At 37.9% G+C, this 15,378-nt stretch overlaps 2 protein-coding genes and 2 non-coding genes across 5 annotated transcripts; 1 reads left to right on the top strand and 3 right to left on the bottom strand.

The window, feature by feature from the left end:
• Positions 1–1,848: 1,848 nt before the first annotated feature.
• rps27.2 (ribosomal protein S27) lies at positions 1,849–7,429 on the bottom strand. Of its 2 annotated transcripts, none has more exons than XM_042425123.1 (4): positions 7,328–7,429; positions 5,753–5,861; positions 5,053–5,163; positions 1,849–3,031 (listed from the first exon to the last, which is right to left on the bottom strand). In XM_042425123.1, the coding sequence occupies exons 1-4, from the start codon at positions 7,331–7,333 to the stop codon at positions 3,003–3,005; spliced, it is 255 nt and encodes an 84-aa protein (XP_042281057.1). In that variant the 5' UTR covers positions 7,334–7,429; the 3' UTR covers positions 1,849–3,002. The 2 variants fall into 2 exon arrangements, with proteins under 2 accessions (XP_042281057.1, XP_042281056.1); XM_042425122.1 differs by lacking the exon at positions 7,328–7,429 and adding an exon at positions 7,272–7,304.
• Positions 3,831–3,962, bottom strand: LOC121906440. Its single transcript, XR_006098627.1, has one exon. It is a non-coding gene; the product is annotated as a small nucleolar RNA SNORA13 (small nucleolar RNA).
• LOC121906448 lies at positions 5,295–5,426 on the bottom strand. Its single transcript, XR_006098634.1, has one exon. It is a non-coding gene; the product is annotated as a small nucleolar RNA SNORA13 (small nucleolar RNA).
• A 1,814-nt stretch (positions 7,430–9,243) lies between the features above and the next one.
• rab13 (RAB13, member RAS oncogene family) lies at positions 9,244–15,001 on the top strand. Its single transcript, XM_042424680.1, has 8 exons — positions 9,244–9,792; positions 10,551–10,611; positions 11,448–11,508; positions 11,670–11,747; positions 12,693–12,782; positions 13,059–13,124; positions 13,274–13,324; positions 13,438–15,001. The coding sequence occupies exons 1-8, from the start codon at positions 9,669–9,671 to the stop codon at positions 13,507–13,509; spliced, it is 603 nt and encodes a 200-aa protein (XP_042280614.1). The 5' UTR covers positions 9,244–9,668; the 3' UTR covers positions 13,510–15,001.
• The last annotated feature ends 377 nt before the right edge of the window (positions 15,002–15,378 follow it).

Genomic DNA, 15,378 nt, shown 5'->3' with positions numbered 1-15,378 from the left:
CTATTGCTCTTGATCAGCTTCATGTAATTTATCACAGAAGAAGACTACAGAGAGTAAGCTGCACTCTGAGACAGAGCAATTTATTGTCCCCTACCTACAGCTTAACATTCTAGTTTGTGTTAAAAGGATCACCACACTATGATCACAACATCAGTAATAAACATAAATAGCCCTTTTATAATCCTCTGCTTGGCAGGGTTTCACTGTACAATGTGCACTCTCCCTCTTTTTTTCATTACCAGCAGGTGTGTCCAGATGCCGAGTGTCTGTCCGCCCTCAGGAGGGGTCTGTTTTCCAGCTGCTCTCTGCCATCCCTCTCACCATTTCTCTCTTAGGCCTCTTTGCAGGGTCAGTCCCCTCTCTGTCACAACTGCTCTCAGGTGTCCCTGAGAAGCTGTCCTACCTGCCGGCGTTTCACTGCTTCGTGTTGGCCCCGTCTCTAACTGGCCCCCAGCCCAGGGCCGGGCTCACTGTGATTGGTATCAAGGACGTGCTCTCATCCCTCAAGGTGTGTCCCACACAAACATATACACAAAAACCCACATTATTTGTGATGCAGCCTTTTAAAACTTCAATGAGCCGTAAAGTCAGTTTAAAGTCTTATGAGCACATCAAAGCAAATTCAGTGACACAGCATGAAATCTGGGCATCTTCAATCTTGATGAATCAATTCCATGTTTGGACAAATAAGTTGTTACGTTCTCTGTGGCAAAGACTCCCCTTTTATGGAAGTTAGAAAACACAGAAAATGCTTCACTTTTGTTGAATTGTTACACCCCAAAGCTCAACTTGGTGTTAATTTATCTATTTTGTTTTACTTTTGTCAGTGTTCCTTATGTCCTTATAATTAATTTGTCCAATATTAATACTTTACATTGGACACTTCCGAATTAAGCGTCAATACTGAGTGTCAACAGAAATTGTTATTGATAAAACACTGTGTGCACCTGCAGCTGTGCGCAGATATCGATTTCTGTTTCACAAGTGTTGGGCTAGTTTAAGGATTTAACTTTGGACATGACAATGCAGTGAGCACTGTTTTGCTTCCTGTTGGGTTTAGTTTCAAAGCAGCAGCCTGAACATTGTGCTTTCTGACCCTTGACAGACAGAGAACAGCTCTTCACTGACAATGTCTGACTCCATCTCCCTGGACAGAGTTCAGACCCCGTCTCCACTCCACCAGTGTAATTATACTCAGCAGACACACATTGTAACAGTGTCAGTCAGTGTCCACAGGTCCAATTCAAAGGTTGAAACACAATTTTAATTATCTGCATACAAAAAACAAATTAAAACCAATCAGCTAATCATCATTTAGTGTCCAGATGAGACAGCTTGTGTAGTTGCAGAGCTACTTCTTCACTTCCTGAACACATATAGACCATATTGGTTTGCTGGATGTGCAGTGTTGGCCACCGTTTAGTTATTTGCAAGTCTGCTTTTCACTGCGAATCTTCAGGTTTGATTGCTGCACTAAAACACCTATCCTTCATTTCCAATATTTTGGGCAGTAATACAGTGAAAACAAGAATATAAATTATACATCCACCCAGAAATGGTTGTATGAACATACTGTACCAAGGTGTAAATCCATCACAAGGCTTTTAAGTATGAATGAGAACTATGGAGTAAATTAGACCTGCAGTGGCAGCACTAGAGCATAGTATGAAATATGAAGTTATGTAGAATATATGATCATCCTGTATTAATCATTCAGTAACCAGGAGACACATCAGAAACACATTCCCATTCACCAAGATTTTATTTGTAAGCCTTTTTCAATATACAAGCAAGACACAAAAAAATGTCACCATAGCAACAAGTAAAAAGTATCACTGAATCACTCTCTCCTGATTTATTTCTTTATTCAATGTACAACTCAATTCTGTCACATACTAGTGTGCAAATGGCCTACATGCCCACAATTATTTCATTGAAATCCTCGTAACAGTTCCCACTTCTTCCAAGCAACAGATTTTTGTGCAATTTAACAAGAATCGATCTCGTTTTCACAGGAAGCTTGCAATCAGATGTAAATTCACAACCTCAGTGTTCATTATGATGACATTTAAGCTGTCACGTCACTGTGTTTGTTTTACAAGCAGCAGGAAACAGAAGCAGAGCCAGCGACGGCTTTCCCTGAATCTGAGAGCGGGGCCATGTGCAGACACCGCCGCCTGTGGAGCAGGCACTGATGACATCATCTTCCTTAAATAAAATGTTGACTTCACTGCAGCATTTATTTGGCAGATACATATATATTTAGTGTCTGTATTTATTACAAGCTCTAAACACACATCAATCAACACTGAATTATGCAGAGTGTGGCGTCAACGTAGTAAAATTCTGTAGTAAAAAGACTGTTTCTTAGATGTAATTTGCATTTTCAGCCACAGTGTGTCTCCTTTCCTAAAACCGGTCAATATTTATGAAAGGAAGTTTGCATAAATCTATAGAGTGCTGAGAAACTGTTGGAAAATATCTGCAAGGCTCATTTCATCCCCTCACTTTCCTCTAGATGTTTGTGCTAAAATCAATGAAGGATGAACCGCACTGCAAACAAATGCAAATCTCTTGCTTCAAAACATATTGAAACCACATATACGTGTATATCAGTGTCCTCAAATGCCCTGATTTTTTCACATATCATTCCACCTGAAGGGGTTTCTAAGTTGACAAGTGTCTTTTACCAGACAAATGACATCTAAGGAGTTTCATGACATACAAAGAACAAACCAGATGGCAAACATGCAAGATTATTTTAACAAAAAAACCTAAGTTTATTAACAGAGAAGCATAAATGAATATGTGGTGGGGTCTTGACAAGGCCAAGTATTTCTCTGTGCATTATTATCATTTAGATAGGCTTCTTATATTACATGATTTTTGTTTTCCCGCTCTCCATTCCCTTTTGGCTGCTTCCGCTCCATGGCAGTGTCACTTGATGACCATCAAGTTCTGGTTCATTTCTCTCAGTTGTGTCACACCAATCTCTGCTCAAACTAGTGCTGTTTCCTCCTGAATGAGCATCCTGGGGAAAGATGGAGAAACACTGCAGTTCAGCTTAGGAGTAAATTTACCAAAAACACATACATACACACACACACACACACATATTATACACACAGTTGCCAGTTTATTCACAACTGTCTAAATGTTCAGACTTTGTTGAAACTGTTTGAGAAGTGACTTTATGGTCATTTTGGAGGCTTTAGTGTGTATAATATTATACTGAGACATGTTTCTAATATTTTGCCCAACCTCAATTGTGTAAATGGAGCAAACATTTTGTTGTATTAAACTTTTACATTTTAGACAGGTGTACCTAACAAAATGGCAACTGAGTGTGTGTGTATGTTCTTGTCGAATTTACAGAAAAGTATTTCAGTAAACGTAGCACCCTGTAAACAATCTCCAATGCTATATAAACTGACTCATTGACAAGGCTATAACTGATAAAAGAACATTATAACTGATGCTACCTGCCTTTTCAACAACTGAATCACTTCCAAACAAGTGTGGTGTTAGCGCTAAAGGTTGCTGCTGCACCCATAGTGACAGAAAGCAGAGCGCCCTTGGTTACCACGGCAGCAGAGTGCAGGATAGAGTAGGTGGGAGGGACAGTGAGTGTCAGTAAAAACAAACCTCAACCTTCAGCTCAAACCAATTCACCAACATACTGTATTAAGAGTATCATAGTTCATTCAATGTAGTCTGACTGGTGAAGGAACTTGATCTTTTATCACAAACTTTATCAGAAGTATCAGATTAGGTATGTCCTGCTTTATTGTTCAAAGTCCGATCACGTCTGTGTGACTGAAAAACATCTTATTTGTGCTTGCAGTTGACTGTGTAGAAATGGATCAGTGATGATGAATTTCTGTCACAACCACAAGAATCAATGTATGCCTTAGTTGACACCCTGTTCATGAAGAATACAATGAGAGGGCAACACAAAGGCAAATATTCACGTGTCACATGTGTATTGTACAGTAAAGCTCTGCCACCAGACGCAAACGGATCCCGACAAAGCACCAGGTTTAGGGAAAGTTTATTGTACAAAGCTTTGAGCCTGGGCTCAGGTTTAATTACTTTGTAATGTAATGTAACTCATTTAAAATTTGATTTTCTTTTTTCTCTTTATATGTCTATTATCTGCGTCCATTTAAACAAAATTACAACAAAAATATAAGCTGTGTCCAAAATCCATACTACATACCAACACTGGTTTTAAGGATGTAGTGTGTAGAAAATTAAGTATACTCAAAAACACTTAAAGTTTGACTGTTGATGTACACTGTTCTCCTACAGTGCAGGATACATAGGAAATTAGAGAAAATAAAACAACTGTGGATCCTCTTGAAACACCTCGGAAAACAAAACAAAAAAAATAGTTTTTGGAAAAGTGTTTTGCCGTTTCTTTAAGTTTAATTTACTGGACCCAAAAAGCCATCGATAGCATTGGGAGTAGGGTGTGCGCCTACAGCTTTGTGATACATAAATTGTGACTGAAATGAAGAAGATGCTATGGTGGAAGACATCCAAGTAGAAACACAGAAGTCTCTGTACATGGTGACAAAAGATGACTGCAGGAAATATTTACAGGAATGGGACAAGCGCTGGGATTAGTGTATCGCATTTCAAAGAGACTACTTTGAAGGGGATTAGAAAGGTACTACTGAAAGATTTATAATGACAGTTTCACAATTCCAGGAATTTTGAGGTCCCCCATTGTATATTATTGTCTGTTAGTATTAAACAGTTAAGTATGTTGATTTCTTACATACCACCTGCAGGAAACAATATGGATTAGTATGCACATGGGACACATCAATAGCTTTGGTTGGTTTCAGGTCAGGTTACCAGTCAGGGTCTGATTTGGGTCTTAGTTTTTGGGCTTGTGCAGGGACATGTGATGCCTTTTGTCATATGGTATTAAACGGCAGTACACTTAAAAGTCATGAATTATCTATTATTAGTACATGCATGTGTACACACAAGACGAAGGTTAACAATTTTCTTCACTATGCAGAATATAACTGTGTTCTGTACCTTCTGTCAGACGAGCTTTCCCTCCTGTAGGCTGGCAGAGGACTGTGGAACAGCCGACACAAAGCACTACAGTCTGAGCGTGACTGAACACTGTGGTGATCTTGTAGCATCCTGCAAACAGCACACACACACACACACACACACACACACACACACACACAAACAGATCATTGGATGGGACAGCTGTGAAACTGTGATACAGTGAACAACAGCCTCCTGCCAACATTTCTGTACTCAATTATTTGTGTCCTTGCAGCGGTTTGTTAAAACGAGTCAGTTAAAACTCACTTCACAGACAGCCACAAGTGTCACTGTATGCCTTATTTGACACCCCTGTCACTAAGAAAGCAATGAAAGGGCAACACATAAAGGCAAATGTAGATGCGGAAGAGGGACTCAAACCCTTTACACATAAAATGATCAAAATCAAAACTGAATTACACTCAGTTAAGGTTTAATTGCATTTAGGGTTCATTTTAAATTTCAATATCAAGTATATTCTGTATAAAAAAAATGTAGCCTATTAAAATATCAAAAATAAAAAGTAATGGTTGACTATAATTATTGTCTCCTTTTTACTCAAATGAAATGCCACTACTTTATCACAAAGTTGTAATATTTTTTTTTTTTTACTTTGTTCCAGTGTTTATGATGCCAATTATGATCAAAGTCTGGGGCTTTGCTACGTAAACAAACTCACCTGGACATTTGACATCCATAAAATATGAATTAGGACTCTGGACGAGACGTTTTTTCTTGTGTCTCCTCTTTTCATCCTCAGAGCTGGGATGCAGCAGATCCTTTGCAAGCTGAAAAGAAACAGACAACAGATGAATGTCAGTCTATATTGATATTTTCATTTTATCCAGGGCGTTTTCTATTATTCTAACATAATGAGTTTCAGTTTTAGTCAATTTCCAGTTTATTCTAACATAATGAGTTTCAGTTTTAGTCAACTTCCAGTTTATTTCAACATAATGAGTTTCAGTTTTAGTCAACTTCCAGTTTATTCTAACATAATGAGTTTCAGTTTTAGTCAACTTCCAGTTTATGTCGATCTTACAACACTAGACAAAGATCAGAATCAATTTACTACACACCTTTAAAATGAAAGTAAATATGGTAAAATTAAGAAAGACAAAATATTCCCAGAGTTATTAAAGTGATTTCTGGAGCCCTTCTGGGGTCAGCTGACAAAAAAGAAAGATCCATGTGTTTAGAAATATGTGTGCACAGTTTATAAACCATCCTCGATTTATGAATCCATGCCTACGGATTTGCAATCTATTATGAACTGTATAACTATTATAATACTATTGTATTATTAATTTATCATTAATACTAACATAGTAATAATATAATTATTAATATGCTAATATAACATCTATATACTACATTTATTATAGTAGGGCTGGGAAAAATATCGATATTATATCAATATTTCCTGGTTTTAAAGGCTGCATTAGAGTAAAGTGATGTAATTTTCTAAACTTAGACTGTTCTAGTTGTTCTATTATTTGCTTTTACCCACTTAGCCATTATATTTACATAACTGATGATTATCAAAAATCTCATTGTGTAAGTATTTTGTGAAAGCACCAACAGTCATCCCTACAATATTGTCGCAATACCGATATCGAAGTGTTTGGTCAAAAATATTGTAATACTGCCCAGCCCTACACTGTACTACACTACTATATACAATAATATAATTAACAATATATCATTTTCAAAAATACAATTATAAGACTTAAAATACTTATAATAATAGTTAAACGTTTTATTTATTTTATATGAATCTGTGCGCAGATTTACACATGAATCTTTTAGTGATTAATTACAGAAGATAAAACGTTATTTAGGTCTAATTTAGGAAAGTTTGATCCTCCAAAAGAAACGAACACGTGACTGATAACCAACGCAGCCAATTTTAATTAAATACGCAGTTTTTATGTTGAAGCTGGTGCCGGGTTTGACCAGCTATAACCACCATACTGACATGAAGTCATCTACAACATCAGATGTTAAATGTAACAGTATATTGTTTAAATAACTATATATTTTTGTACCGACTAGCAACGTGCGCCGCTGTCGCTACACGTGTTCCGCCATATTAACGTTACGTCCGCTCACAGATCTTTACATTTAAATAACAGCGACATCAAAACGTTGAAAACATCAGAAACAAAACACAATTTAACAACACATTATATTCTCACTGTCAAAACACTTTTCATCGATCGATGGCGACTGTAAAAGCCGTGATGTTACTTACTGGCATGTCTGCGTGTTTGGACTCTGACCGGAAAAAGTCACACTGACGATAAACCGGAAACTGTTGGCTGATGAGCAAACACCCGGGGAGGGAAACTTACTGGCATAAATGTTTTTTGTTTTTGTTTTTTTTGTTTGTTTTTTTTTAAATATATGGTGTTTTCAATCTGTGATTCTGTAAAAAAAAATAAAATAAAATAAATAAATAAATAATTAACCACCTATTTGATAAAGTGTTTTAAAAATGTGCATAAGTGTGTTACACCCGTTTCTGATTTGTGGATGAACTCATATAATCGATAAAACTTGTGGTTAAATCACCACTTTTGAAAAGATGTATAGTTATTTTTTTGTTATCTGTTTATATTTTTATCATTTATTTAGTATTTAAGTCTTGCTTGTTTGGAGAAGAAGAGCTCGCCATGAACTATTCTACCATTAAACTACAGTTAGCCTGTTAAAAACTACAAATTTATAATTAAAAATGTATATACAGCACTCAAAGCACAACATGCTCCGGTAAACAAGACTTACTTTTAGAATAATGTTTAAATGTAAAATTACAGATTTATTTTTAAAGCCTGCAGTTAACATTGATTGCCTGCAGGTGGCAGAAGTGTCACAATGAGCTGAGATGTTTCTTACCTGGCCTGTAGGTGGCGCAGGTTAGACTGAAACTTCAGGGCTGAAATGATGACGGGGTACTGTAAATCATTTACATATCAGAGCTAACTGGTGTTTTTGTTTCCATCAACACAGACAGGGATTTTAAGATGTAATTAACAGCTATCACTGCAGAAAATAAATATTAAATAAATATTCTCAAGCTATTAAAAGTAAAAGTAATGCATTGGAAACCTGTGCTATTGGAAAATTTTTAGTTGAAGCTACAATAATTTAAAGGCTTTATATACTGTGGGATATTTCCAGCTATAACAATGCATCATCTTTTTTGTTTAATAGGTAATTATATATTTTGTATGTAAACTCTTCATCTGCAAATTAAGTAGTAATTTACTTAAAAATCCTTAAATTACATCTACTCCTTCTCCCTTGTTAAAAATCTATAAATATGCAAATATATTTGATTTCAGAAGTTTAACTGCAACTTCACTGTAAAGTCTGTTCTCAGTGTTTATGCTTCAAGTCTCCACATCACACTTGTGTATGTTGAATATTGGACCTGAATTGGCTTTATACTAGTTGTGATGTCACAAATCCTGCTCATAGGCCCACACCTTAAAATCTGATTTTCACTGAACACAGAGAAACTTTCCACTTTCAGCAGATGAGTGTGAAAACAGCCTTCTAGTGTCAAACTCTACACATACATCATTCTGCACAGTGAAGCTCAAACATCCAACAGAAGGAACAAGAAGAAAAACATTTTTCTGAGTGGAAGGGGACTTTAAATAAAGCAGATACTGCTGTGAGAAAATGTATATAATTTTTGTGAGTACCACAAACTGACTGTCTCCTCAGGTGTATCATAGGAATGTTATTCTTTAGCTCAGTGGTTCTCAAAGTGAGGTCCAGGTACCCTCAGAGGTCCTTGAGGGGGTTCCAGCAAAAAGGGGAATAATTTATTTTCACTATAATCCTTCCATAAATTACACAATGACAGAATGTATGACTATTTTGGCCATGGGTTTCATACACTTTCTGTAATAAAACACCTAAAAGCAAAAATCCTACCAGATGGGGGACCCTGGGACAAAATCTTATTAAATGGGGGTCCGTGGTCAAAATTGTGTCAGTTTAGGGGTCCTAGACGTGAAAAAGTGCTGCTTTAGCTGATCAAACGGCGCCATCTAGTGTCGGTGCTGCGTGCCTGCAAGTCTGCGCCGTTACTCCCATGAAGCACTCCCACTCTACGTAGCCTTTCAGCGGATCTGGGATCTGGGCCGACAGCAACTTTTTTTTTTTTTTTTTTTTTTTGGGAGGCAGAAAAAACACGTAGCCACCCGGGTATGTTTGTAAACGGAGAGACACTGACTCTTGGCTGAAAGTAAAATAACATGTGAATAGTTTTGGTGATGAACGCTGATCTGCAGTGGACTGGTCAACTTTGGATGTTAGTGTAATTTTTTTTATCCAGCAGCTCTGTCCAAACAGAGCACAGAGGCACTGAGGGGGATCGGAATTTACCGGTGACAAGTCTGTGAGGGGGAAAAAAGAAAAAGAGGATCCACTCGTTACAACTTTTTTTTTAAAACCCTGCTGTATTTTAATCACAGAGGAAATTGTAATCAAGAGTGAAAGCCTTGAGTCGATGAAAAGGATCCAGCCACAACTTTTACCCCCTTTGAGTTCTGCTTCAACTCTGAAGAACAGCACCAATCATGGCGAAAAAGTATGATTTCCTCTTCAAACTGTTACTCATCGGGGACAGCGGAGTGGGCAAAACATGTCTGATCATTCGCTTTGCTGAGGACAATTTCAACTCCACTTACATTTCAACCATCGGTACGTTGTTACAGAGTAATGTTTCCCTAATAGCCTGCGACATTTCTGCGCCAGCTTATGATTGGCTTCTCTGTTACTCGTGTAACTCGGGGATATGAGTAAGACAAATGTTTGTTGAATGCTGACATTTCATTCTTCCTCTATTTGATACGGGCCACTGTACAAACTGGTTTCTCAGACCGCTTTCATGCCTCAACTAGCCTGTGTTCTTTCACTTCTTCTTCCCCTTTTTCCCAAACTTTCTCTTATCTTTGCTTTTTTTCTTTTCTTTTTTTCTTATCCTCGTTGAATGTGAGTGCTGTCTCTTCCCTCTGACCCTCTCTCCCCCATCTCTCCCTCAGATCTCATTCTTCTCAATTGGCTCTCAGAAGGTCCACCCACCCTCATTCCTATCTCTTTTACCATCTCTACGTTTCCCAGAAGAATGGTTGGCTGTCTGGCATGCACAGTTTTGCACAGGACAACCCCCTTCTCTTCTGCCCCTTGCAATCTGTCTGTCTGTCTGTCTGTCTGTCCGTCTGTCTGTCAGCTTGCCCATCCAGCAGGAAACCCAGGCAAAAAACAAAACCCGAATACAGTGTGCAGAAGGAGTAGAGAGCACTGAGGGGTCACAGTGGAAATGATTATGAATCAGTCTCCACCCAGCTGAGAGTGACCTATATATGCTACTCAGCAATGTGTGTGTGCCTGGGTGGGTGTGTCTTTTGTTCATATCTGAGGTATTTAACTCTTTTTCCTGTCCTCTTGTCGTCTCCTAGGCATTGACTTTAAAGTTAAAACCATTGAGGTGGATGGAAAGAAAGTGAAACTACAAGTCTGGTAAGAGATGACAGTTCCTCTGACTTGTCTGGAAAGGCCTTGCTTTGTGATTTGATGAGGAAGATAACATTCACGTCAAAGGATGGGCTCACAGTTTTTCAAGTCTGTCTTAAAACAACAGTTAGGTGCCAGAATGAACATTGAAACACGTCCAAATTAGTCAAATCAAGCAGATATCTTTCAAGTGCCAAAGTCCCTTTTTTTTTTTTTACTATACTACCACCGCAGCTCAACAGGAAAACACTGTCCGAGCAAACACAAAGAGGGAATTTTATGCGAAAGACACTGTAAATGTGAAAGTTATTCACTTGATATGACTCACTTAGACTCAGATAAACCTGTAAATACATTTTTTCATAAAATGACTGTGTGGACACACTCTGGATTTTGTCTTCTATCACTTACAATGAAAGCACATTTGAAGAAGATCTTTTAACAGCCAGTATGAACAGGAGGAATGATTACAGCGAGGAAAACCTCTTTCAGTGTCCATATGGACACCTGACTGTTGTTTTGGTGCTTGAAAAATTGAGCTCGTCCTTTAACTCATGTTCTTTTGCACTCTGCCTGCCAGAGAGGAAGGAGGAACCTCCCTCTTGTTCTCCAAATCAGCACTTTATGACAGGGTTTAATGTCCAGATATTCATTACACATGGCCACCACCCAGAGTCACTTCATGTCATATAAGAGTGACCTTTTTTCTCATGCTATACTGTCTTTTTAATTGATTTACATTAAAAGCATCTCAGACTTTCTTTAGACCACTTTTTTTTGTATTTTAAAGTCCATGCATCAGTGCACGTTTTTTTAGATTTGAATGTGTGTGCTTTGTGCAGGGACACAGCAGGGCAGGAGAGGTTCAAGACCATTACGACAGCCTACTACAGAGGAGCCATGGTGAGCACAGGACGCCTGCAGAACAAGCAGACTGGATAATCAGGCTGACATCATTGCTCCCTTTGTGCGCTCTGTGTACCTCTGACTGACTGCTTAAATCCCCCCTCTCTCTCTCTCTCTCTCTCTTTCTCTCTCTCTCTCTCTCTCGCTCTCTCTGTCAGGGCATCATCCTGGTGTACGACATCACAGATGAGAAGTCTTTCGAAAACATTCAGAACTGGATGAAGAGTATCAAAGAAGTGAGACTGTTTCCACTTAGCCACAGCAAAGATAATCAGGAAACACTTAAAAAGAGTGCTTAGTCAGTTGAATCCATATTAGTCATGAGTATGGGTCTTAACTCTCTGCAGTAACAAAGCTATTGGAATCAGTCATTGCATCACTGGTAAAAGAGACAGTTCACCCAAATCTGTTTTCCACATTTTCCCTTTTGCCCCACCAGCTTCTTTTTACAGAAGAAATTGTTCTAATGAAAACTAAACTATTTTAATTATCAGTAAACTTGCAGATTATTTTCTCGAGTAATTGATTGTTCTGTCCATAAATTGTCAGAAAATAGTGAAAAATGCCCGTTATAATTTCCCACAGCCTAAGGTGGTGTATTCAGATGTCTTGTTTGTGTGATCAGCAGTACAAAACCCAAAGAAAACCTCAACTCTCAGTATGACTAGATACCAAAAGGGGAACTCACCCTTTAACTGGAATAGTTTGTAGAAAGAAAATCATGACCTATTTTGTTTATCACTTTTTAGGAAATGTGAAAGTATTCATACACAGAATGCAAACTACATATTCAACTATGATACATTCTGACCAAAACTGAAAAAGTATGCAAACATCTGTATCACAGATCTTTATTATTATCTATTATTATTGTTTATTATGAAAATCTAGAACGTGTCAAAACAAATACAGATCCATTGTTATTGCCCAGCTACCCTGTATGGTTGTTACCCTATTTTTTTATTTAATTTTCTATTTATCCCCCACTGAGCAGCAGCTGTGATTATCTCTGAATCTCACTGGCTGTTCAGTTCAGACTTGATGTAAAGAAGTCTTCTCTGCCTCCCTTTGATCTCATCTTCTTAAATGTGCATTTCCGCGAAGCAAACATTCTTGTCTAAGTCCACGTGAACTCAGTTCAACTTGGCCTAATCAATTAATTGCATTCCTGTCTTTCTCAGAACGCATCAGCCGGGGTCAGTCAGATGTTGCTAGGAAATAAGTGCGACATCGAAGCAAAGCGGAAAGTTACCAAGGAGACAGGAGAAAAGGTGAGACGAGACAAACAGAAACTTAATTGTACTCTATTTATTGTATCATTTTTCATTTTGGAGTAGTAGTATGAAAGTAGTAGAGATAATTCAGTGAATAGTGGTACCATTGTGGGCACTTTGTTGACTTTTTCCTACTATTTTAATATAAGAGGGAATGGTTATTTGTGGAAGGGAGCATGTATTACACATATTTTTGATGTACCAGCTTTGTATTTACTTAAGATAAGAAGCAGGATGTCTTTATTATACCTACCTTGTGTCTGTTGTTGACAGCTGGCAAAGGATCATGGCATCAGGTTCTTTGAGACCAGTGCAAAGTCCAGCATTAACGTTGAGGAGGTGAGCCGGAACGTAACCACTGAAAATAAAAACAGTGTTTTCATACCTCATTTAACTTTACCTGTAACCTTCTGGTAGTTATGTGTTAATATGCTACACATACTGCAGATCTTAACCTTCATTTCATCTCACTTTATCTCTGTCTGTAGTCGTTTCTGGCTTTGGCACGTGACATATTACAGAAGTCCAACAAGAAACCGGTAAGTCAGAAGACAATGACATATCATATGAATCAAAGTGAATCGTTTACTCCTTTATGGAGCTTTGTCGGCTCCTTAATGTACATGTCATGTTCTTTTTCTTTGTTTGACAGGGCCCCACAGGCAGAGAGGTGAAAATCACCAGCACTACAGAGAAAAAATCTTCCAAATGTGTTCTCCTCTAGATGTGACACCAGCCAGCACACCTTGAGTCGCCATTAAAGTTAAAGAACACATCAGTATTACCGGGGAAAAATACAGCAAGTTTTCTGTCTCCATCTGGTGGGCTCAGATATCAAATACATACAGGTGCCAAATGTATGTTTTTATACCTACACTATCTGTATTCCAAATGTTTGTAGTGTGGTTCCCCAAAAAATGTATTTTGCCAGAAAAATAATTGATCCTCCTTTGATCTGAAATTTGACTGAGGTCATAGTTTATCATTCATCAAGCATTTTTTTCTGCCATGAAAATGTTGCAAAGTGGAGTGTTCGATGTCTCTAAAACTATGACACAGCATTTCATCAACTAGTCCCCTCCCTATAGTTCAGCTACACATTTTCTATTTCCACCCTGCACACTATTTCTCTGCCTTACAACCGCATTATCAACCGGAAACAGTGCTGTTCAGTGTTGTTTAAGAATTAGATCTGGGTATTTTTAATCTTTTTTTGGTCTGGGTAGAGTACAGTAGTGGTCTTTAAACAGTTCAGTGGTAGAAGAGGAGTTTGATGGAAAGTGTTTTGGTTCACCTACAACACAGCAGACTTCTGGTTGTAGTCTTGAACCCGAAATGTTTGTTTTGTTAGATGGTTTAAATACTGAGCAGAACTGGTTAACTGACTGTTTAAGAAGTCTCAAAACACCTTTTTTTTAGCAGTGCACCTTCACTTTTGTCAGTTTACTGTTTTAAATCCAGTGATTTACAGACAAGTAGACATCTTATTCCTGCAGTGTCATATGAGACACATTTTTTCCCCACGTGTAGTTTCACATAAATATCTTCCCCGGATGAGATGTTTAAATAGTATACATTACCATCAGAATCTATGCCATTAAATACGAAAGATTCTGACTATATATCACGAAAAGTTCCTGACCACATCCCATGACTAGCTGAAAACCTTCTCTTCACCCTAATAAATGCTGCATGGAGTTCAAGCTCGAAACAAACACTGGTGGTAAACAAGCCTGGTTTTAATAGATGAAGGGATTGAGAATGTGGATGATAGGAACAGAGATAAGTGCAATATGAGAAGATGAGTGGAGAGATGAAAGAATGATGGATAAAGCAAGTGAATGGACAGGATGTGAGAGCCTGGGAAGCAGCAGCGGTTACACGTCCCGCATTTTGAATTGATTTAGTGGGTCTTGCCTTTTATCTGAAGTGCCTGGTAATTCTCCCACTAAACACTGCCACACATTATCTATGTCAAACATGACAGTTTCCCTGTTGTAGCAATTTCCAGATCATTCAAAATTACTGTGATCATCTGCTCATCCGCTCATCTGCTCCTGACAGTCTTTTTTTTCTGCACAGACGTACTGTATTTTCCACATCTTGTCTTTCAAGTTTCTTTCACATTCTCTGTAGACCTGCCACAAGACTTTGTATGTAGTTTACAGACCTGATGCTTGCTGAATAAAAATTGAAAACAGTAAAAAAAAAAAATAGTGCTTGTGTTGTAGTTTGAAACTTTTTGTTGGCACAATGAAATAATCAGAGAATGTAGCTTGGATTATCTGGACAGTGTAGCTTGTAGACTTTGTAGTTTCCCCTTTGGGGGTCAATAAAGTATATCTATCTATCTAGCTTGGTTGAAACAATAACTTTGGGCTTCAGCCTTCACATTTGCAGTCATTTCCATAGTCTATTTTTGACATTTGACGCTATTTTTGTTTGTCTTTTATGCATTTATCTACTTTTTTGTGATTGTTCAGGTGCATTACTGTTGACAATTTTAAATCATAGTTTTTTTTCCAACTTAAAGATTGAAGTATGTTTATTTCACAGAGTTAAGCAGGAGGTGGCTTTGTGTCTCAAGGACACA

This window comes from Thunnus maccoyii, chromosome 10 (assembly GCF_910596095.1).
Source record: "Thunnus maccoyii chromosome 10, fThuMac1.1, whole genome shotgun sequence".
In the NCBI taxonomy this organism is placed as follows: Eukaryota; Metazoa; Chordata; class Actinopteri; order Scombriformes; family Scombridae; genus Thunnus; species Thunnus maccoyii.
Note: the sequence above shows the minus strand (reverse complement) of the source record. Positions and strands in the feature narration are given on the sequence as shown.

Bases quoted from the DNA above. Each gene is read 5' to 3' on its own strand.
- rab13 (XM_042424680.1), top strand. From the start codon at position 9,669: ATGGCGAAAAAGTATGATTTCCTCTTCAAACTGTTACTCATCGGGGAC. The intron at 11,509-11,669 runs GTGAGCACAGGA...TCTCTCTGTCAG, and splicing joins CCTACTACAGAGGAGCCATG to GGCATCATCCTGGTGTACGA. The intron at 13,125-13,273 runs GTGAGCCGGAAC...CTCTGTCTGTAG, and splicing joins CCAGCATTAACGTTGAGGAG to TCGTTTCTGGCTTTGGCACG.
- rps27.2 (XM_042425122.1), bottom strand. The intron at 5,164-5,752 runs GTGAGTTTGTTT...TGCTGTTTGCAG, and splicing joins TATGGATGTCAAATGTCCAG to GATGCTACAAGATCACCACA. The intron at 3,032-5,052 runs GTACAGAACACA...ATCTTTCCCCAG, and splicing joins GAAAGCTCGTCTGACAGAAG to GATGCTCATTCAGGAGGAAA.